At 46.8% G+C, this 23,654-nt stretch overlaps 2 protein-coding genes across 4 annotated transcripts in view; both read right to left on the bottom strand.

The window, feature by feature from the left end:
* AFAP1L1 (actin filament associated protein 1 like 1) overlaps nt 1-8,189 on the bottom strand; it is a 67,271-nt gene extending 59,082 nt beyond the window's left edge. For 2 of the 3 annotated variants that reach the window (XM_077937325.1, XM_015141219.3), the window contains exon 1: nt 7,535-7,658. Coding sequence is in view for 2 of the 3 variants with exons in the window: in XM_015141219.3 (XP_014996705.2) it covers nt 7,535-7,550 (16 nt within the window). In the remaining variant the exon portion in view is untranslated. Of the gene's footprint in view, nt 1-7,534; nt 7,659-7,980 lie in introns of those variants that run through there. The other variant, XM_028849832.2, reaches the window with a different exon arrangement.
* An 11,378-nt stretch (nt 8,190-19,567) lies between these two features.
* The window catches only part of ABLIM3 (actin binding LIM protein family member 3), a 119,073-nt gene continuing 114,986 nt past the window's right edge, over nt 19,568-23,654 (bottom strand). Inside the window, exon 24 of the mRNA XM_028849830.2 lies at nt 19,568-21,722. Coding sequence (XP_028705663.1) covers nt 21,609-21,722 — 114 coding nt within the window. The 3' untranslated portion in view covers nt 19,568-21,608. The remainder of the gene's footprint in view (nt 21,723-23,654) is intronic.

Here is a 23,654-nt window from a genome sequence, read left to right as displayed (position 1 = left end):
CAAAATATTCAAAGCTGCAAGGAGCAGGGCCAGTGTGAGAAGAGCCCAGGGCAAGAGGTAGGCGGGGTCCAAAGCGAGCTGGCAAAGTGGGCGGAGAGTAGACAGGGCAGGCCTGAGGCACCACAAGGACAGTAGCTGATGTTTTACAAACAGTGAGAAACCACTGAAGGGTTTAAGCATAATCAGACCAATAGCTGTAAATAACTGTCCTTAATTGCATCAGGCGGTCTCCCCAAATTCCATCCTTAAGCATAGATGATTCATAAGTCCTATTAAAAGCTATAATATACTGTACATTTAAATAAAAAAAGAATGCTTTAGGTTGAAACATACACTTCTAGAAGTCCTGTTCTCTGCAGTGTGCAAAAGGCTCAAGCTGTGAAAGCTTCTTGAATTTTACGTGAGAGTAGTCCTTAAGCTACATATTAAGCCATTCTGTGGCTTCCCTGATCAGTGGCCACTCAAACTTTGACTCATTATGTCCCTAGGCAACTTGTATTCTACCATTGAACAGTTCTTTTCATTCGTATGCTTCTCTTAGATTGAGTCCAAACTGGCCTCTGTTTAATTTCCTTCTGGAGAAACTTTCTATTACCTCTTCTACAGGACAACGAATTTGAGAACTGATTCCATGTCTCCCCTTCAACTTTAGTCTTATTCACAAACACCCCCATTTCCTTCAATAACTTCTCATGTGGTTGAGTTGTTAGCATAAAAAGAGAAACAGGAAGGGTCATCTGATTTGGTGGTGAATAAGATGAGTTCAAAACTGGGTCACCCAAAGGCGGAGTTGATCTTGGAATGGAAATGTACTATAGGCAGGAGTTCATGAGGGACTGGAGGCCAAATTGTGGCTGGTGATGGACATCTGAGAGTTACTCACGTAAAGGGGTTTGCTTCTTCACAGGAGTGAGTATAGCGAGAGGGCTGAGGTGGTCAGGAGATCAGGGGAGAGAGGGGCAAGAGCCATTAAAGAAGACAGAGCAAGAAGATAAGAGACAGAGCAACAGGGAAGATAGAGCAAGTGGAAGAAGATGGGAAATAACAATTAATAAGCACCTACTATGGGCCAGGCACTGGGAGCTGGGCAAATATGACTGCATTTCAGTCTCCCAACTATGGGTTTCATTCTTCTTGCTTTACAGACTGAGGAAACAACTTGGTTGGGTAACTTGTCTTAGTGTGGGAGAGACCCAGAGGCTATGAGCACCTATAACAGTGGGATGGGGCAGGGAGAAGGCAGAAAAGGCTTCCTGGAGGGATGAGGCAGTGGTCATTTAACCTAGACTTATTCGACCTCCAAATCCGTGATTTTCCCATCTCTGCAAATTAGGAGAATACATCAGAAAGGAGGAGAGGCTCAACAGAGCTAGAGGCCAGGAGATGGGATTCGATGGAGGTGCAAGGCTAGACTTTGGTCCAATGGAAGTGGAAGCCATTTGTGATCCTTCAGAGAGGGCTCTCAGTGGAGGGTGTGATTGGAAATGAGGCTGCACGAGGTGAAAGGAGTGTGCGGGAGGAGTTGCTGACCATTTGTTTGAGAAGTTTGGCCAGGAAAGGAAGGAGGAAAATGCTGGGGTTTGGTGGGGGGTGTTGCACACAGATGGGTTCACTTTTTTGTTTAGTTCTGAGGTTTTCTTGAAGATTAAGAAGGGTATGAGAAGGTGATGGTATCTAAAACCAGGATTGTTTTTCTGGACCAAAGATGAGAATGGAGTAACGATATGTTCTTGGCAGAGGGTGGGAGGGAGGAACTTACTTGGCAGGATGCTCACTCATGTGAAAATGGGAGTTTGAAACTGATATTTGAGGGAGAGGCTGGCAAAACTTTGACAAAAGTGGAGAAGCCAAACAGCTTCTGCAGGAGACCAAGAAATGGAAGCAGTGCCCAGTGACCAGGAGAAGCCTCCACAGGGAACAGAGTTAAGTCATATGGCCCCGTATGACTACTTACACCCATTGCAGAGTGTGGTTAAATTCTGAGTGCTAGACTACATGTATTACTTTTCCCATAACATTCCAAATGAAGACACTGAAGGGTCAGAGAAAGTGACTTGCCCAAGGTCATACAAAAAGTTGCAGTCAAAACTCAAATCCAAGTTTGTCCATTCTCCGAACCACTCAGTTCCACTGAGTCCCAACACTGACAAAGGATGACCTCATGAAATATGTTTGGATCAAAAAGATGATTCGAATATGGATAAGGGTTCCTTTCAAAAGACCCTTACCATAGAAGGAGTAGGAAATGAACTTGGATGTCAGGGAAGAGGTATGTCTGCATGGAAATTCACAGCCTTGGGGACGGAAGTTGGGTCTCGAGTCACTGCAGGGGGAGCTCATGGATTAGCTACAGGCTGCTTGGTCACTGTAGGGAAGACATGGCCTTCCTAATTTGGATCTCAAAAGCTGGTTTAACAGAGGCAAGACACAGACAGAATGGATTCTTAGATCATCTGTTGAGCAATGAAAATGTCATTCCATGAAAAGAAGAACATCAGATCATTTCTTGAGTTGCCCAGTAGACAACATGATCTCCCCAAGAACACAGAATGCAGCAAAAGAAACTCCTGTCTTGGTCCAATGGAAGTGGAAGCCATTTGTGATCCTTCAGAGAGGGCTCTCAGTGGAGGGTGTGATTGGAAACGAGGCCCCAGGAGGTGAAAGGAGTGTGCGGGAGGAGTTGCTGACCATTTATTTGAGAAGTCTGGCCAGGAAAGGAAGCAGTAGTTGAACTGCAGTAGTTGAAAAGAACCAGTTGTGAAGGGGAAAGGAAAGGAACCTTGGGGAAAATCAATCACTCCACATGAGCCTGGGAGATCAGACATAATGCTGGACATTAAGAAGGCAAATTTAAAAAAATCGGAAAAAATTCAGACCATAGCCTTAAAGAGATGATGGTTCAAGAAGAATGAAAAGTTCGCAAAAGCGAAACTGTGATGACATAGCCACAGTCAGTAGGCTTGAATAGAGAGAATATATAACAGAAAATGAACATTTCGGTCTCTCAGAAATGTCGTTTGGACAGTGGTCCAGTTATTAAAGGTCATAAGTGGATTTCCAAGAGACAAGTACCATAAGGGATCACCGTGATACAAACAAGATTATAACCTGTTCCCTGTCTTTGAGTTGTATACAAAGCTGTCTAATTCAGTACTTAAAACAGAGCAGGGACTCAAAAAGCAACATGAGAGTTGGAGTAGCTTATGGAAGAAGAAAGTGAAGTTCTATAAAGCAGTCTTATTAATGACGAGTGTGGTAAAAAAAAAAATTGCAATTATTACAATAGCCAGGATTTATTGAGTGGATCCCCTATGCTAGGTATTATTTGTAGGTTATTTATAACAAATCCAAGAAATAGGTGTTATCAGTATCCAGAATTTATCCTCATCTGTGGGTGGCATTATTTGCTTTACATGTATGATGTGGGAGATGATAGGGACAGAGAGTTAATTAACTTGTCCTGTAGAAGGTGGTGTCCATAGACATTGGCTTTGCCTGATGGTTGATTCTCTTTGTATAGTATTTGTGAATCAGGAAACCCTCTGGAAGGATTGCCATTATTATTTAAGTGGTTTTTATATCTGTTACTGTGTTATATGAATCCTTTTCTCCCCCCATGGGAAGACACATATCCTGTTAGAAGAGAAATTCTACCTTCCAAGTTTGTCTCCATTCTCAAGTCACTTGACTTTGATGCTGAGCTTTTTATGCTCAGTATATTAGCAGCAATTGCTATGAAATATCTGAATAGTGCAGCTTAAGTGCCATGGAGATATCTGGGGCCTGAAGCAGGAAGATTTGGCATGTAGGTTCTGCTCTAAGGCTTGGGCAGGTCACCTGCCACCAAGGAGGCAGTCAGCAGCAAGCTTAAGATCAGGACTTTGATATGGAGACAGCTGGGTTTGAACCCCAGCTCTGTGTCTCACATGGGGAATGAATAATTGAGCAAATTAATGTCAGTGACCTAAGCTTGTTGTTATGGACTGAATTGTGTCCCTCCCAAACGCATATGTTGAAGCCCTAACCCGAAGTGTGACTGTATTTGGAGACAGGGTCTTTATGGAGGTAATTAAGGTTAAACGAGGTGGTAAGGAGGAGCTCTAATCCAATAGGACTGGTGTCCTTATAAGAAGAAGAAGAGACACGAGAGCTCTTTCTCTGGATGCACAGAGAAGCCATGAAAGGACAAGGCAAAAAGTGTCCCTACAAGGCAGGAAGAGAGGTCCCACCTGACACTAACCCTGACTGCACCTTGATCTTAGATTTCCACCATCCAGAACTGTGAGAAAATTAATTTCTGTTGTTGCAGCCACCCAGTCTGTGTATTCTGTTATTGCAGCCCTTGCTGGCTAATACCCAAGTCGAGCCTGCTTTCCTCTGAGGTATGGTTCATGATAGTCCCAGCTCATAGGCCCCATCCTATGGGTTGTTCTGAGAGGAGCCACATAAGAAGCTGAGGACAGTGCCTGGCACATGTCAAGAGTTTGATGATTTCAGTTATTATCGTGAATACTGATGCGTGGTTTCCTCCCCAGTCAGCTGGGCATGACACATGGTAGGCAGGAGGCTGAAATGAGACCTGTGCTTCTTAAGCCTTCCCTGATGACAGAAGAGAGTGCACACCTGTCTGGGAACAGGGGTACAAGAAAGGTCTGCTAGAATACTTTTTTTTTTTTTTTGAGACAGAATCTCTCTGTTGCCCAGGCTGGAGTGCAATGGCTCGATCTTGGCTCACTGCAACCTCCATCTCCCAGGTTCAAGCGATTCTCCTGTCTCAGCCTTCCGAGTAGCTGGGATTACAGGCGCCCGCCACCACTTCCGGCTAAGTTTTGTATTTTTAGTAGACGTTGGGTTTCACCATGTTGGGCAGGCTGGTTTCGAACTTCTGACCTCAAGTGATCCGCCCACCTTGGCCTCCCAAAGTGTTGGGATTACAGGTGTGAGCCACCGCGCCCAGCCTGGAATACTTGTTGAAGTCACATTTTATCTTAAAAATGCATGCAGATTTTGCATTCCGATTCATAACACAGTTGTGTTTGCAATTATTTATCATAGTAGAGAACTGAGGATCTAGTCAGTTAAACTGATCTTGTGTGCCCAGCCACAAGACCACTTTACTTGAGATGGCCTTTGTAGGTCACCAAGAACTGATCTGAGTATACTTACTACCGTTCTCCAATTGATTACTTGTACAGCAATGTTGATTTTTAAAAAGAGAATACTACTAAGTATTGCTGTACAAGTAATCAGTTTGAGCTGCACTATAAAGTGTGTTGTAGTTTACTAATTAAACCACTGCTGGAGCTCCTCAGTGCGCGGTGTCAGCAGATTGATCATAATAGATCCACTCCTTGCCTTCCTGAAGCTTACTTCCGGGTAGGGAGGCCGACACTAACTACGACGATAACTACGTCATAAAGTTGTGACAAGAGGTGTGAAGGAAGATAGTAGGCTAGACAAGCCTGCAGGAAGAGAGCCGGTCAGAGCCCTCCTAGGCTCTCAGCACCAAGGGATTCCCGGGAAGTCTGACTTCCTAGGAAGAGTGCTCTGGAGGCAGCCTTCTGACATGGAGGTGTTGGTTACCAAGCGTTTAAAGTGAAGTGAACTATTGTCACTATGTCTTAGGATGACACAGTGCACTTTCCACAAGCCTGGGTGGGCCTAGGTATGGATTTTTGTACTGGAGATCAGACAGGGTGCTATTTAAAAACTGGTGGGGAGGGGAGTGGTGGAGAGGTGGGGGAGGTGGGGGGCGGGTAGGAGTGTGAAGGGGAGGAGGGATGGTGGTATTTGCTTTAGACCTATGATGTGGGAGGTGGGAACAGCAGGACTGAGGGGTGTGAGAGGTGCCTCTTCTCTCTGTTTTTCCTCCCTGATGTACACTCTGCACACTTGCCTAGAAATCAGTTAACAGGTGAGAACTGCTTTACAAATCTAGGCCTCAGTTGCTAAAGAACCAAATACAGAAGCCCCCTCTCTTTCCTGCCTGCCCCTCCCAGTCCCTGAAGGAGGTTAGTGCAGTATTTTGTGTTGGGGAGGGGCAGGTGAAGTTGAACTGGAAGCCAGGAGTCCCCTCTGGCCCTCTGAGCTCGCCAAGCCTGACTTCCCGTGTAAGAGTAAGGGAGGTTACCCCACACCTGCTCCCGGCGCATCCCTGCCCCAGTGCCTCCTAATTGCTCCCATGCCCCTGTTCCTTCCTTTTTTTCCTCCCTTGGGGGTCAGCACAGCAAACAGGCAGATGGGGGAGAGGTGTGGGATTATCGTGGGGAGGGGAAGGAATTTTCCATTATTAATAATAACAACAACGCTTCGCCTGTTGGCACAGCACTCACTAGTTTATCTAGTGCCTTCATACCTGTGATCTCTTTGGATTCCAGAGGTGCAGACTGAAACCCTGGGGTTCTGATTCCCAGTCTTTGACATTGTTTACGTGTCCGCAGGCCACTTCTTTACAGACACACACATGCCAATTTGGCCATTGCCAAAGGCCATGTCTAGACCTTTACTTAAAATGTGCGCTGCCGGCCGCGGTGGCTCACGCCCGTAATCCCTGCACTCTGAGAGGCCGAGGCCGGCGGATCACCTGAGGTCAGGAGTCCGAGACCAGCCTGGCCAACATGGTGAAACCCGCTCTCTACTAAAAATACAAAAATTGGCCGAGTGTGGTGGCGCATGCCTGTAATCCCAGCTACTCGGGAGGCTGAGGTAGGAGAATCGCTCGAACCCGGGAGGCGGAGGCTGCAGTAAGCCGAGATCGCGCCACTTCACTCCAGCCTGGGCAACAAGAGCGAAACTCAGTCTCAAACAACACAAAACAAAAAGAAAAAGATGTGCGCTAGCCCCCTACCAATGCTGCCCTCTCGGCTCACATCAATCTCAATTCCAGTAAGTCCCCTCCATTTCTGTGAAACGTCTACCAAATACACTGGAAAAGAGTCAGCAAGGTGCCTTGGAGATCATCTAGTCCAACTTTGTCGCTGGTCCAGAGAGGAGGGCCTGGGCAGAGGACACAGCTGGTCCGGGATAGAACCACCCCCGCCTCCTCCCTCCCACGCGCACACATGCACAGGCGCGCCTGCTCCCGGCGCTCCTCCTTCTCCCAATGCCCTAGGCAGCTGCAAACTTCGGTCCCCTGGGGCTTCTCCCCAGGGACTGCCCACGGCGGGTGTTTAGGGAGTTGAACCTGGAAACCTTGTTTTCCCCTTTAGAGTGGAATGGGGTCAGAGGAGCTCGCTGTCCTCCGGCATCTAGAGGGGGATCTTTTATGAAGTTACAAATCCTTAGCCTACGAAAACTCTGATTTCACACGCGAGAGGCGAATTGGCCCCAGGACACAGGCATTGACACGCACCGGGTTGTCCCGGCAGCAGGAGGCACCTGTGCACCAGCGCCGCGTCTCCCAGTTCCCTCCGAGCCTTCCTCAGCCCCCGCCCCACCGCCCGCCTCTCTCCCTCCTCCTCTCCGGCTTCAGATCGCCCGGTCTCCCTTACTCGCCCGGCGCAGCAACAAGTGCGGGCGTCACGGCCCCTCTTACCCCGGCCTCGGTCCATGGCGCCGGCCTAGTCCCCGGGGAGCGGGCCGCAGGGCGCGGGGGCTTCGGCGCGGCTGGTGGCGGCGGGCGCGCTGAGCTCTCAGGCCAGCCCAGCGGCCGGCGCTCTCCGCGGTCCCCTCCCCCAGACAGGATGCTCGCCGGCCGCCCCCGCCCCGCCCGCGCCCGCGCCCGCCCCCGCCCCTCAGCGCCGCTCCCGGAATAGACCCGAGCACGCCTCGCCCCCTGGGCCGCCGGCCGCTGTCCCGTGGTGCCGCACACGCCCGCGCCGCGCCCTGCCGCCAGCTCGCCCTCCGCGGCGCTCTAGCTCGGGCTTGGAGGACCCGCTTCCCAGTCCGCACGCGTTCGTTCCGGCGCCCGCGCGGCCCGCCCCAGCCCGAACCCAGGAGGTGTGCGGCTTTGCTTGCACTCCGCTAATGATGGGGTCTTACCACCGCACCCCTCAGCCCGCTCCATTCCTGAATGCGGAGACCGTTGGAGTCCTTTTTTATCCTATGGAATCAAAACCCCCTTCCCTGCAGCCGCCACCCATTTCCAGGCTTTGGGCTTGTCTTCTCCATTCGCCGCGGGTCTTTCCGGAGCACCTTCTAAGCCAGACAGTGGGCCCGCGGCGATGCGGGTGCAATGTCAGTGGTGTTGCGAAAGAGGAGTTAAATAGTAACAAAGATCTTCAGAAAGAAAAGCACCTGGGAAAGGGAGAAAGAGAGACTTGCTGAAAGGTGGGCAAGGGATTGGGACACTTTCAACTTTTGATGTTCCTTGTGTACTAAAACGTGAAAACATACGAGGATCTGGGAGAATTCAGAAAAAGAATAGAAAAATGAATAACACGTGAAAACATGCAAAACAGTGATAAAAAATGTGGAAATGAATACTTTTAGCATACAAAATACAGTGCAATGTAAGTGTACTTTTCGCAAGATTGTAGAAAATATTGCTATGACCAGTGTGGAACAATAATGGGATCTAAGTTTAAAGCTGTATGAAGAATGTCAACTTCTTCACCTTATTGGTATATCTTGTGAAAATAGGTCTCATTCATTTATAGACAATATCAAATGTCTGACTTTAAGACCCTTCATAAAGTCCAGGACCAATTGTTATCCTAGATACCGCTCCTCCCACCATGGGCCAGGCCATGGTTTTCAGCTTTGAGCTGGCCACCGTTCCCTACTTAGAACATTCTGGAATGAGGAACACCCACCACAAAGGTATGGAGTCAAGAAAAGGCCTGGGAAAGACCAGCCTGTATTTTCCTGGACTGGGAATATTTTCTTTCTTTTCTTTTCTTCTTCTTTTTTTTTCTTGAAAAGTCTTGCTTTGTTGCTGAGGCTGGAGTGCAGTGGCGCGATCTCGGTTCACTGCAACCTCCACCTCCCAGGTTCAAGCAATTCTCCTGCCTCAGCCTCCTGAGAAGCTGGGATTACAGGCGCCCACCACCATGCCCTGCAAATTTTTGTATTTTTAGTAGAGACGGGGGTTTCAACTTGTTGGCCAGGCTGGTTTCGAACTTCTGACCTCAGGTGATCTACCTGCCTCGGCCTCCCAAAGTGCTGGGTTTACAGGCATGAGCCACCTTGCCTGGCCGGGAATATTTTCTCTATTGCTTTTATGGGCAAATTAAAATCAACATTGTCTTAAAATATTGCATCAGTAATTTATTTAGTTGTGTATGTGTATGAGCACTCAGACCAAACGTGATGTCGTGAACAATGTATGAAAACTTGTGCATGACTCTTGTTCTGTTAGTTTGATGCAAAAGTAATAGTGGTTTTTGCCATTGAAAGTAATGGCAAAAAACGCTATTACTTTTTGCACCAATCTAAATACTACATTGTATAATAACTTTTCATCAATGAGATTTTCTTGCTCATCTGTGCTATGGGAAGCCTCATACTGTAAGTCCTCACAGGACTGTTGGTAGAGCAAATGAAATGATACAAACCCACTTTACAAACCACAAACAGCTATAAAATATGAGCCATTATTATTTTCTGAGTTCCTCTTTGTTGCTGTCCCCTTTTCCAATTTGAAAAGGTCAGTTTAAATTCTAAAGCAGCCAACCAACAATTTGCCAGTGGATTAAGTTTTAAAAGTTTATTGTCTGAACTCTGAAACACTTGGAAACAAGGCCATAAATTGTATTTAAGTTCTCAGGCTAGCTCACTAATTCTTCTAAAAACATAAAATTTCATTTGAAATAATTTAGAAAAACAGTATGAAATGTTACTGTTGCAAAAACAGATGGAGGCTTTTATAGAGATTTTTATTTTTATAATGTTTAAAAAAATATTTAAGATAGAGATGAGGTTTCACTATGTTGCCCAAGCTGGTCTCGAACTTCTGAGATCAAGCGCTCCTCCCGCCTCAGCTTCCTAAAGTGCTAGGATTACAGGCATGAGTCACCATGCCCGCCCAGTAGAGACTTTTAGAGAACTTTCAGAAACTTTCAAGGACTTTGGAGATATATTCAGAGAATTGGAACAAAAAAGTAAAAAAGGCTAAGGAAAATGTATTAAGTGTCCATGGAATAATTTATGGAGTGGAATTAACTGAGCTGTGGTCTGGGAAGGATATAGAAATGGGAGAACACAGTCTGTGCACAGTTCTGAGAATCAACAAAAAAAATGTTACTGGGAAGGTATAGGGGTTCTGGTTTAAATAATTACCCATAATATCCACTAGATGGCAATGTTGACTAACTTGTCTACAGCTTGGTTGCTGTCAGAGTAACTGAGATGGATGAGAAAGTTATTTGCGGGTTTGGACAAGGAATAACTTTTTTTTTTTTTTTCTGTAAGTTTCCTTTAGTGAGTTCTTTATTCCTCATAAAAACTAACAATCCACACTGTCCATAAATTCACTTAGGCAATATCGATTGCACTCTGTGCAAGTTTCTATTGAGAGAAGAAATGCTAAGTAGGAATGATTCCCACCCTTAGGGAATATACAATCTAGTAGAGGAGATAGATATGTATAAAATAATATAATAAAAATTACTGTATGAAAAGTACCAGAGGAGAAATAAAGTGGTCTTGGAGTCCATCAGACAAAGCAAGACTTTTTCACTAATCATAGAGGCTGTAATGGATGACAGACATTTGGAAGGGGGGCAACTGAGAATGTGTAATGAGGAGATAACGTTATGGGCAAAGAGCAGTGCGAGCAAAGACATTGAGCTCCAGGGTAGCAGGACATGTCTGTGAAGCAGTTCAGGTTGGCTGGATCATGGGTTATTGGAGGGCAAGTATCAGGGCAAGGATGAGAATGGAGGTTGTTAGTACCTGCTTTTCTCTTCCCCTTTCCATTTCATTTTGAGTGCAAGTCTCTGGCAAGGATTTTTAGAATCTGGCTCATATCTTCCCTTTCACTACCTACTTTGCTCACTTCCAAGTTTTCCAGGTTTGCCTGGTTCTTGTCTAAAGAATTCTATGTGGGGAGCTCCAACTCTGTAAGAAGATATCAAATTTTTCCCTAGTGAACAATACCAGGAAGAAAGCTTTCAACTCCCTCCTGCTCCCGGTCTTGTGAAAACAAATGATCCTCCCTAGTCTCATTCTTAGCTTATCAGTTGGAACTGGGAAACCCTGGGAAAGAAAAATTTGGAGGCTCAGGACTATTTGTTTCAGGGAGAGAAACATACTCTAGCCTCCTAACCTGTCACCTTACCTCTAGGGACTGCTACCACCATGGCCAACAGAGTGACCATTCCATGATCCCAATCAGACCATGCAACTTCCCCCTTAAAAATATGTGATGGCTCCCCCTGGCCCTCAGTGGAGAGTCCAGATTTCTTATTATGGTGTTTGGGGTGCCTTCTTCACTGAGCCTGCAGTGATCTCAGGAGACTTCAGGAAGAGTAAGAAAAACAACAGATGGGTGCTCAAATCTGGGTTCCTGAGTCAACGTCATTGCTGTGTGAATCTCACTTCTTCCATTGGGTCAATAGTATATAATTTCTTATGTGCTTCTTTCCCTACGCTTCCCTGTCCCCCGCCAGACTGCAAATGCTGTGAGTGGGCGCTGGGTCTTACTCATTGCTAGATCCTTAGAACCTAGCACAGTGCCCAACGCCTAGTAAATGGTAATAAGTATTTGTTATTATGAGTCAGTGAAAACATACTCAAGGGTGTGTGATGCCTGCCAGTATTGGCTTCTATTAATGCATGTGTCCTGGCAGTCCCATTTGTCTTCTGGGATTGTCGTATTTGCTTATTTATTTGCAGCGGGAAGTGAACTTGTGACCAGGCATTCTGGAGACATGCCGCTGTGCTGCCCAGCCCCTGTGTGCCGCTGTGGATGTGTGGCTTCTCCTTGGCTCGGGACCCCTCTCCCATGCTCCTTTGTGTGTGGGGTGATCCCCAGAGCCCTCTGATCGGGTATCTGCCTGATGCTGGCTGCAATGAAAACGTCTCTTGTTCCACTTAGCACAATGTTGCCATTATAGCCCCTATTCAGGGAAATGACACCCGTCTGCTGGTCCACCCTGGGCCCCGGATAGCAGATAGAGATCTCAGTGGCTGTTTCTGGGAGAAAGAGAAAGGTTTCGTGGATGCATGAAAACTCCTTCTTCCCATGCACCTTCGAGTTTCTGCTCCAGGGCATGGGGCTCCTACCTGCATGGAGGCAACAGGGCTCAGCTTCCACAGTTGTTAAAGCCAAGCCCAGTGGTTGTGTATGAAGGAAAAGGAGCTTTTGTTTTTATGCCGAAATGCTGCATGAAGCTTACTCCCTCCCTTTGGATTCTTCTCCTTAAGCAAGATCTTAGGCTCCTCAAGCGAGGCTCATGCCCTGAAGTACCTACAGGGCCGGGCAAGGAAGGGTGTGCAGGAAGCAGGCCATGGAAGTGGAGGGGCCACGGCAAAGCAGAGCCCTCTTGCTCTGTCTGAGGGGCCAGTCACCAGTCAGCTCGGAACTGGAGTGGCCAATCTTCAGCTTTTTCAGCAGAACCCAGAAATCTAGATTTTAGTGAGAAATCTCTTTTGATTTAAAAGTGTTGGTAATGAATTCCAATTGTTTTAAAACATTGCAAAAGCCAACTAAAACACCCCTGTGGACTTAATCTGGTCTATAGCTCCCCTCCCCCAACGTGGAAACTTGAGGGAAATTATGGACCCATGAAGACATCTGGAGGGTCTGTCCAGCCGTGGAGGCCTCCACACTGAGGCCTGAGGAGGGTGTGCAGCTCCTAACACTGCAGCGTGGACTAACTCTCTTCTCAAGATCTGGGCTGCACGCCCCTGGCTTCATCTGTGGCTGCAGGTTGGTGCCAGGTTGCAAAGGTCCAAAGTGGATTTTATAACCTGGAGCTAGAAAAGCTTTAGAGCCCCCCAAAAAGCCTGAGACATTAGCCTGTCTGGTCCCTTCATTTGTCAGTTGAGGAAACTGAGGCTGAAAGAAGGGAAGAAATCTTACCTGGAGCAGTGATGCCCGGATATGAGGTCACCTGAGCCACTCTGTTCAGTGTGTGGGACACAGTGGTGAAGAGCATGACTTCAGGACAAGGTGGATCTGAGTGTTACCCAGTCCCGCCCCTGCACAGCCAAGGCACGATCTTCACCCTCTCTGAACTTCAGATTCCTCATCTAAAAATTGGGGCTACAAACATCTTCCCCAAACAGCAGTTGTGATGCTTCACTGTAACTGTGTAGGTAGAGTGTGGAGTGGTTGGTGCCATGCTAGCACATGGTACGTTTTCTTCAAATGCCAGCTGGCACTCTATTCAGGGAGGAGATTTTGTATGATACAGCGAAGTGCATGGGCTTTGGGTAAGCCATCTCTAAGATCAAGTGCAGGCTCTGCCACACACAGCTGTGAAACACTGGATGAGTTATTTATCAAGGGCCCAATTTCATCATCTGTAAAATGAGGATGAAAGTAGTACCCAGGGGATTAAATGAGATCTGTAAGGTACTTAGCACAGTGTCTGAGCCATCATCAGAAGTGTTAGTTATTATGTAATCAGTGTGGGTTTCCTCTGAAGAACTTGTCAGATGTTTATGGAAAAATATTAAGGGATGCTGAAACTGTGGCCACATACCCAGGCTGCCCCCTGCAGGGAGTTTTATATAAATCCAACCCCTGGAAACGCAACTGTTTCTGCCGGGTTCCTCCTTCCCTGCAGGAGCTCCCGATATTCCTGGATGGGAGGACTACCAGGCCTCCAAATGCTGCTACCCACAGAGTCAGCTAAGGAGTGGTGTTTTGTATGTACATTTAAAAACGTTACGTAGTCCCATTATTTTGTTAGACGGACAGATTGCTAGGGCAAGATGGACAATTTGTCCTGATCCAGGTGGGCAAGACCCTGTGCGTTAGGGAGGCAGTCATGCTTCTTTTGTATGACAGGGAACTCTGTATCCACAAGAAGGTTTTGGAAAACCAGAAGGCTCTAGGTCTGGGCCCTACAAGCACTTTTCAGTGACAGACTGAGGCAAGCTTCCCTTCCTACATGTTCCCTAGTGATTCATGTCACACTGCGCGCTCGGATCGGAGCACATGCCTGCACTGTTTAAATTGTGGTCACTGTCCCTCCCACAGACAGCAAGGGAACACATCCGGGATTCTGCTGCCAATATTCATTCACTCTGGCAGCCAGTGTATCTGTCACGACTTCTTTGGTGGCAAATGATAGAATCACAACTCCAACCAGCTTTAACGAAAAAGCTCAAAGGGTAGCTGGGTAGTTGAAGGGGCGAAACTGGTTTGAAGGCAAGCTTGGATCCAGGAAGCAAACCAGGCAGTTGCTCTTTTCTCTCCATCTCCCGGCTCTGCCCTGCTCTGTTTAGTGTTCATCTTCAGATGGTCTGTCCGAATCTGTGGCAGAGAAGGCCACACAGCTGCAGGCCTGAATTCCTTACACCTGGAGATTCTACGTGAGAAAGGGAGCCTCTCTCCCTGCAGTTCCAGCAGTGGCCCAGAGGGGGCACTCACACTCTAGGTAAACCACAGGATCTAAGCCCAAGGGAGGTGCTGAGCAGTGAAATGCAAGCCTCCCCTGCAGCCAGGCGCGCACCTGCAGCACATCACTCTATCAACTAAATGCCTCGATTTCTATTTTGCACATCTCATTTTATTCGTTTGCTAGGGCTGCCACAACAGAATTTCTGCCAGCAGAGCTGGTTTCCTCTGAGGCCTATCTCCATGACTTGTGGATGGCTGCCCCTTTGCTGTCTCTTCACGTGGCCATCCCTCCCTGCATGGGCTCCCTGGCTGTCACTACGTGTCCAAATGTTCTTATGAAGACACCAGTCAGATTGGATCAGGCCCTATCCTAACAGCGTCATCTTAACTTAATCACCTCTTTAAAAGTCCTATGTCTAAGTAGAGTCACATTCAGAGGTACTGGGGGGTTACGGAATCAAAATATGAAATGGGAGGGAGAGGACACAGTTCAACTAGCAAATGGCAAGGCTGAGACTGCCCTGAGGGAGGATGCGTCTAACCAGGTGCCCTTCCCCATGACGCTGTACTGTCCCTGCTGGAATTCATGGCAGCATACCCGGAGGCAAAGGCTTTACAACCCTCAGCATCGGGGAAAATCAGAGGCTGTATCCACTGAAAACCTTAGCGAGGTCCAGGGATGCTCTGTCTATATGATGCTCCAGCAGGATACCACTGGTATATGAGAGTCTCGGCTGTCAGGCGAGCTGTGGTTCAGCAAGCCCTGTTTGTTGTCAAAGAATTTTGGGTTTTCTTCTCTCTCTGCAGCGTTTTCAGATTGTTTCTCTTGGGCGCCCCAAAGACCAGCTATCATGAGGGTGTTGAGGGAATACAAATCATCTTCTCTCCTCCGTTTTCCATCAGGTAGAACAGCGTTTCCCAAAGTGTGGAATTCAGACAATTGGTGAAAATGTGAGATGTGTTTAGATGTTACACAGACCAACATATTTGGAAAGTTATGAATTTCTGTGAATTTGTGAATTTGTGAATTTGTATTAAACATACAACCAGGATGGGTGCAGTGGCTTATGCCAGTAATCCCAGCACTTTGGGAGGATGAGGTGGGAGGATCATTTGAGGCCAGGAGTTCGAGACCAGTTTGGGCAACATAGTGAGACCGCCCCCCCTGCCATCTCTACAAAAAAATTAAAAAATAAAAATTTGCTGAACATGGTGGCGTGTGCCTGTGGTCCCATCTACTCAGGAGGCTGAGGCAGGAAAATCGCCTGAGTCTAGGAGTTCGAGGTTACAGTGAACTATGATCACACCATTGGACTCCAGTCTGGGCAACACAGCAAGACCCTGTCTCTTAAAAAACAAAACTAAACAAAACAAGCTAAACCAACCAAACAAGCAAAAAACCCCATATAAACAGTCCTACAAACCTGTACTTTTCACTGGCATTAAAATAGAAACATCAGATACATGTCAACTGAAAGAAAAATATCAAGTAAATAGTATTAAGAAAATAAATAATTTGATGAAATCGTGAGGGTGATGCTTGAATGACTGAAATCTGGGAAGAACTGGGATGAAAATTCTTCTGGCTATGGACATAGATGTCATGCCAATTTTAAGCCTCATTTATCTGACATTTAGCTCTAATTTTCCCTGAGGCTGACCATAGATGGTGACTTCTGGCCTTTGGTTTCTCTCGTCTGTGTCTCTGGGCCAATCATGTTGGACCAGGCCAAGTACAGAGGTGAAAGGCTTGTGAGTGGTGGGGAGAGGCCGACCCTCATCTGCACAGCCCCTGGACTCTATTCATTTGGAGTCTTGCTGCAGGGCTTCTGAGTGACTTGGCGCTGCCCATAGCTGAGTATGTAGGTAGGTGTTCATCACTGTGCAGTCAAGATTTTTAGCAACTCAAAGTCTGATGTGGAATAATATGTTTAAAACTTAATTCCACATGGAAGTGGCATAATTCTGTAAAGGTTAGTTGCTATTAATTTTAGTAGTGCTTTTGCCCCCTTGAATTTTGCTAACAGTGCTGAATAACAGCCTTCTAGTCCACGTTTGGCTCTGTGGCCAGCTGCAGCTGCTGACACCTTCCACAGCTGGCGCCCATGTCTATGAACTGGGTGCCCGGTGAGGATGAGGGGCTGCAGGCACAGGAGAGCTGGCTTCTGGTTCTGATCTGCTCACTCAGTCAGCCTGTATCATGGCTGCGAATTGCAACTATTGTATTATTAGCTTTAAGCTCTAACCTTCTGTGGTTTCTGTGGCCTCCAAAGTCATGTTCTGCTTTATTGATGTAAGGTTGATCTCCAGTGTCCAAAGGGGTTGCAGGTGTGGGGAAAGGCTCCCTTCTAGAATTTCAGACAGTCTGACTCAAAATGTTATGTCTGTTCATGAAAGGAAGATGGGTGAGAGCAACGCTTCTTACACTTCACCATGTGTGTGAATCACCTGGGGATCTTATGAAAATACAGATGCTGATTGGGCAGGTTGGGGTGGAGCCTGAGGTTCTGCATTTCACAGAAGTTCCTGGGTGATGCCAATGTTCCCGGTTAGAAACAACACTTTGAGTGGCAAGGCTTGGAACAATTCTTCCTACACCCAGCATGTCGACAAAGCACCCTCTACAAAGCCTGGATAGTTGAGGGGTGTCCTTTTAGACCCTGTACATGGCTGGCCCCTGCCTGCCCTCCCACTGCTTCTTTTTTTTTTTTTTTTTTTTGAGACGGAGTCTTGCTCCGTAGCCCGGGCTGGAGTGCAGTGGCCGGATCTCAGCTCACTGCAAGCTCCGCCTCCCGGGTTTAGGCCATTCTCCTGCCTCAGCCTCCGGAGTAGCTGGGACTACAGGCGCCCGCCACCTCGCCCGGCTAGTTTTTTATATTTTTAGTAGAGACGGGGTTTCACGGTGTTAGCCAGGATGGTCTCGATCTCCTGACCTCGTGATCCGCCCGTCTCGGCCTCCCAAAGTGCTGGGATTACAGGCTTGAGCCACCGCGCCCGGCCCCTCCCACTGCTTCTAATCTCACTCTCCCCTGCATTTGCTCCACTCCATCCTCATTGGTTCTTTTTGTTCCTCCAATAAGCCAAGCTCTTGCTCACACCAGGGCCTTTGCATCCACTGTCTCTATGCCAAGAATGCTACCAATCCCATTTTTCCCCAGGTACTTGGTTTTCATCCTTTGATTAGCATATGAAGTGAGTTCCTTTCTCATGATACCTATTTATTGTCTCTGTAGCATTTATCTTCATGTGCCAGCTCTTTTTCTGTTGCCTTATTTATGATTCATTTCTCCTCTAGACCAGAGTCCATGAGGAAAGCCCGTTCCTGCCTTCCACACTGTTGTATCCTCAGTGCTCCTGCCTGGCAGGAGATACTTGCTCACGAATATTTGTTGGGTGCATGTGTGGGCGGGGAGCAAATGCATTCTTGAGTATCTTTTTGCACATTTGAGCCACCTGTCTGGAGGGGCCATGTTGGGGCTGAAAGTCAGCATTGGTTCTTATTGAAGAATAGCAGAATGAGAGCTCAGAAAAGGAGCTACTTTTAATTCTAAGCCACATCTCATCTTCAGAGATGTTGAAATGTGAAAAAAGTGTGCATCTTTGAACAGATAAAATACAGTAAGCTGGCCAGGCACGGCGGCTCACGCCTGTAATCCCAGCACTTTGGGAGGCCAAGGTGGGTGGATCATGAGGTCAGGAGATCGAGACCATCCTGGCTAACACAGTGAAACCCCGTCTCTACTAAAAAAAAAAAATACAAAAAATTAGCCGGGCATGGTGGTGGGTGCCTGTAGTCCCAGATACTCGGGAGGCTGAGGCAGGAGAATGGTGTGAACCTGGGAGGCGGAGCTTGCAGTGAGCCGAGATCACGCTGCTGCACTCTAGCCTGGGCGACAGAGTGAGACTCCATCTCAAAAACAACAACAACAACAACAACAACAACAAAATAACAGTAAGCCTAGCATGTCTTAAACAGAGGTTATGTTAAATTCGTTTATAAAATATTGGATTAAACAAGGGTACTATGGTGGGACTTCTCAGGACTTTTGGCAATGTGCATTGTGAGTCTACAAGAGAAGGGATGTGATGTGCTCTTTCATGGCACAGTGGTTGTGGCAGAGGCGCTGTGATTTCCTCAACCACAGGCCATTCCTTTTCTGCCCTCCTCTCTTCTTCTTTGTTGGTAGAGAGCCTGGTTCCCCCTGTTGAGGCTGAAAATGCCAAATGCCCAGTTTCCCAGCCCTTACTGCAGCAGGGGCATGGACATATCCCTAGTTCTGGCCAGTGGGATCCGAGCAGAAGTCTACTGAGGACTTCGGAGAAGTTTTTCCGACTACAATAGATATGCAATAGACTTTCTTGTTTTTTGATATGATTGTGTGAGGACATGATGCCTGGAGCCACAGAAGCCTCTTATAAACATAGAGGACATGTGGCTGAGGGCAAGAACCAACATGCTGAGGATGGTGGGGCACAGAGATACAAACAACCTGGGCTCTGGACTCCATCCCTGAGCTGCTGAATGTACTAACTCTGCGCCTTGGATTTCTGGTTGTGCAAGACAACACGTGTTCTCACTGTTGAAGCCACTTGTAATAAGGTGCTCTCTTTACCTGCAGCTGGAAGGATTTTGCCTAATAAGAGTGGTAAGCCGGTCTCTCTGAGTCAGACAGGCTGGAATTCATTCCTGGCTCTACCATCGGTAATTGTGGTTCGCTTCAAAGCTATTTACTCATTTAGGAGATGGAGATATTAATAATGGCTACTTCTTGGGTTGTTTCAGAAGCTTAAATGAGATGATGGGTGTGAAGTGCTCGCATAGAACTTGGAACATTGCTGGTGCTTAGTAATAAGGAACTATTATTATTGTTTTTGATCACAGAACTTCTTTGTTGTTGGAACATCCTCTAGCATCTTGAGGGATCCTGCATTCTACAGAAAACAATCTGAGTGATGTTTACCTTTACCAAACGTTCTCATTTTACAGAAGAAGAAACTGAGGTCAAAGGAGTGGCTGCTGTTTTGGTGCTTTTATTTTGAAAAATGTGCAGGGGTCAGCCTCTTCCCATGTCAGTCATTTCCACTCCCACACAAGAAACAACAGAAGGACACAGGTTTAGGGTTGAAATGATGTGCTTTTATGGGAAACAAAAATATCCAACAACAATAACAAAAGCCCTTCAATCTCGCCAAGTTCTTAACCAGTGACAATGAGGCAGCTTCCATGATTGCTTCTGGCTGGGGACGATTCTAAAGGGTCAGGAAAGTGAAAAGACATTGGCCAAAAAGAGAAGTTGCAGGGAAGGCTGACATCCTACATGAGAACACAGCAGACTTCCCTGTGGCCCCTCACCCTATCACCCCTTCAACTTAGAATCTCCTCCCAATCTACAAAGATCCTTCCTGAATTTTCCTCAGATGCAATCTCTTTCAGAAAGCTTTCCTTGGTCTGCTCTAACTGCATATGACTTTTCATTAACATCACACACACTTTCTCATTCCTTCTCTGATCACTTTCTGCCTTACATCTGTTATGTTTGGGTACATGCCTTACGATACCCACTATTGGTAGGCATGTCCCTGAGACCAAGTCCCAGGTTGACTCACCCCTGTGCTCCCCTCCCCCTCCCCCATTCAGTGCTCAGTATTCAGCAGGTGCTCAACATCAGAGGTGCTCAGTGAGGGTTTGTTCAATTTAAGTCAGTTCTACATTTGCCATGTCACATCACCAGCCTCTTGAGAGTCATTATTGTCATTTTCACTTCTTCATCCTTCCTCCATGATCTCAAAATGGTCTGACTCAAGGCATCTCCAAGAAGGAACAGCCCCCACCAAACATTGCCCACTCAAGGTGAAAGGTTTGGAGAGGAGAAGAGAGGTTAAGTTTTCTCCCCTGTTCAGGGAGGCGAGCAGGCAGGAAAGGAAGCCACCGGGGAAATCCGGGATGGCCATGAGCGATGTTGGCCAACACTTCATTTTGGAATCTCATAAGCAGCCACTCTTCCAAAAGTTTCCCTGTGAAACATGGCCAACTTTGCAGCAGGAGCCGAGAACTGCGGGGGGTATGTTATGGTTGCCCTGCCAGCCCACAGACCAGAGGCATAGACCAAGAACCTTTCTTTGGGACATGGCCTATTTTCTCTCTGGAGGGCGGTGAGAGTTGTCTCTCTGGTTGTTCAGTTGGAGCTCTGGTGGGAACATTAGCCCTGCGGTGTGTTGAGTTGTCAGGCACATAGATTGTAATAAGGCTAAAGAATACAAGCTGCAATCATGGACCTCTCCTTGAAAGGGGGAAGGGTCAGGAGGTGCTGGGAGCAGTGAGGGAGAGAGGAGGGTCCCAAGAAATCCTGCAGCTCTGATTCTAACAGGTGCCCTGCTCTGTCTCCCACTTCCGCTCCCTCTCCTTTCCTCTGGTTCTCCAAGTCCAGGTCAGGCAAAGGGGCCAGTTGGAAGTGGTGGAGGGAAGGGAAGGGCCTTTTCCTTTTCCTACCATGAATCCTAGATTTGGACAAGGGAGAGGTTACAATCCAGGGCAGAAGGAGGAGGGGTAGGGAGCTGAGGAGAGGCCTAGGCCCTGTCTACTTCTGTTGACTGGTGTAATAACTATATTTGAGACTCACACTTTTAACTGCATTGCCCCCAGAGAGCACGGAGCTCCTAATTGGGGGTGTTGAGAAAGTTCTTCGTGGGCGCTCAAAGGCGCTCATTGATTTGGGGAGATTGCTGCAGATCTTCCCATGGGAGGGCCCCTCTGGGGCCAATAAGGTGTGGAAACCCCATGGTCAGCATCAGCCCTAGAAATTTAAGAAAGGGGCCACGAAGCAGAGAGAAGAGAGACTTTTTCAGGCACCTTCTTTAGGAAAGAGAGTTGGACCTTGGGGCACTCAAGTTAGGACAGATGTTTCAGTATAAAAAGGATCCCCAATAAAAGGACAGAGTCCCCTCAAATCCCTTCCCAGATCCCACAGCACTTAGAAAAGAGAAAGTAAGGAGCATAAAAATATCTCGATGACGTGGGCTTGCCTGACAGTACAGAAAAGCAAGTCTCATGGCAGGCAGTGTGTCCCATTACACAAGAGAGGATTATACCGAGCTTCAGTAGAGAGATTTTACATATATCTTTATATAAATGCATATATATTTATAGAGCCTCTGCCTAGAACAGCCGGGCTTGCTTCTTCAGTTCATTCCTCTTCCAGAGGGCCAGCCGGTCAAACTCAGAGATGGTCATGCCAAAGACTTGGTAGAACTCTTCCTGGGACAGGTGGCGCTGAAGGAGGCAGGGCAGGTGGGGGTGGGGGGACAGAGAAAGAGAGCAGCATGAGGATGCAAGATGTGGGGGCAGGTGGAGGCAGCAGTGGGTGCTGCATGTTCCCTCCGGGCACCCTGTGCCTTGCATGGTGCCTGAGCCTGGGGCGTGTGTGATGAATATTTGTTGAATGAGTGAATATGGAATGAACACTTCCCCAGGGAGGACTCTGGAGCTGATTTGGCTGAAGAGGCCTCCTGTGCCTATGACTCAAGTGGGGCTTCCGCTTCCACTACACACCCCTTGGAGTCCCCTGTTGACTCCTTCCCTTTCTGCATGCCTGCTCCATGTATTTGCATCCAGAAATGTGTGTGGATTCACGCTATCTCACTCCCCTTTGAGAGAAAAAGGAGCCATGTCCAAGATTTTAGGGGATATTTCCTCTTACTGATGTTTTAACAAATGATCTGGAAGGCTGTTCATCAGGCCAGTCAATGAAAAACATTACTGCTCATAATTTTTGATGCACCAAAGTGTCCTTTTATCTTTTTCTGATATGAAAACAAGTATGCTTTATAATCAAACCCTTGTCTGCATTCTATAGTAGATTTTCTCCTCTTTCTGGCCTCCTTCCCTTCTTCCCTTCTAAGCAGCTTTAAAAGTGTGATACATTGTCAAAAGCTTTTAGAGTTAGAAACATACAGCACTTAAAAAGTAAAATGTTAACAATTGGTGTATTTAGTGAATGGTAGATGGATGTTCATTTTACTATTCTTGAAACTTTCTTGGAGAGCTAAAATTTTTCAAAATGGAATTTAAAATTAAGTTTAAAAAGAGAAATATATGGCATATATACTGCCTGGAAACTTAATGGGTTCACTTAAGCTGGCTTGTTGGTAGCAATTACCTGAGCTAATTGGGTAATGAAGGAGATTCAATGAAAATTATGTATGTGACCACACAATAATTTGTCAGTTCTTTGGCTTGTTGTCACTGTGAACTTTTTTTTTTTTTTTTTTTTTTTTTTTTGAGACAGAGTTTCACTTTGTTGCCCAGGCTGGAGTGCAGTGGCATATCAGCTCACTGCAACCCCAGCTCCCTGGTTCAAGCGATTCTTCTGCCTCAGCCTCCCAAGTAGCTGGGACTACAGGTGTGCGCCACCACGCTGGGCTAATTTTTTGGTATTTTAGTAGAGGTGGGGTTTCACCATATTGCCTAGGCTGGTCTTGAACTCCTGAGCTCAATCTGTCCTCCTCAGCCTCTCAAAGTGCTGGGATTACAGGTGTGAGCCATGGCGCATGGCTATGTGAACTAGCATTTTCACCATACCTTCAGAATTTCAAGCAAAGGTAATATTGACAATTTTTGGTCAATAATTTTTTAAGTAGTAGAGCTGGGACCAAAGTCCAGGCAAAATGCATTACATTCCCAATGCCCCTCTTGGTCAGCCCCATTAAAAAATTCATAAGTAAGTCTTTCTACTATGAAAAATGTCAAAACTACACAAAAGAGAGAAAACGGGACAAAGCCCATGTCCACTATCCAGATCCAGTAATTGTGAGGTTTTCCACATTTGCTTCATTTATCTATTTTATTTGCTGAAATATTTTAAAGCAAAGCCTAGACTTTGTGTCAGTTCATTCCTATGCACCTGAGAATGTATTTCAAAACACACTGGATATTTTCTCACATTGTGGTTACACAATGCCATGAGTAAACCCAAGAAAATTTAACGAGAATTCCTCAGAATTCCCTGATACCTGCCCATTACAAAGTTCCTGTCTTGAAAATGTCTTTTTACAGTTGGTTTGTCTGAATTAGGACCCAGGCAGTGCCCACACATTATATTTGCTTGTTAGATCCCTAAGACCCTGCCTCTTTCTTTGTACTATTGACTTGTCCATGTTTGTGCCACTCAAGTAAGTGATGAAAGACACCCTGGATAGGAGAGTC

Source organism: Macaca mulatta, chromosome 6, assembly GCF_049350105.2.
Source record: "Macaca mulatta isolate MMU2019108-1 chromosome 6, T2T-MMU8v2.0, whole genome shotgun sequence".
Taxonomy (NCBI): Eukaryota; Metazoa; Chordata; class Mammalia; order Primates; family Cercopithecidae; genus Macaca; species Macaca mulatta.
The sequence above is the reverse complement of the archived record's forward strand: the minus strand, read 5'-3'. Positions and strand labels throughout refer to the sequence as shown.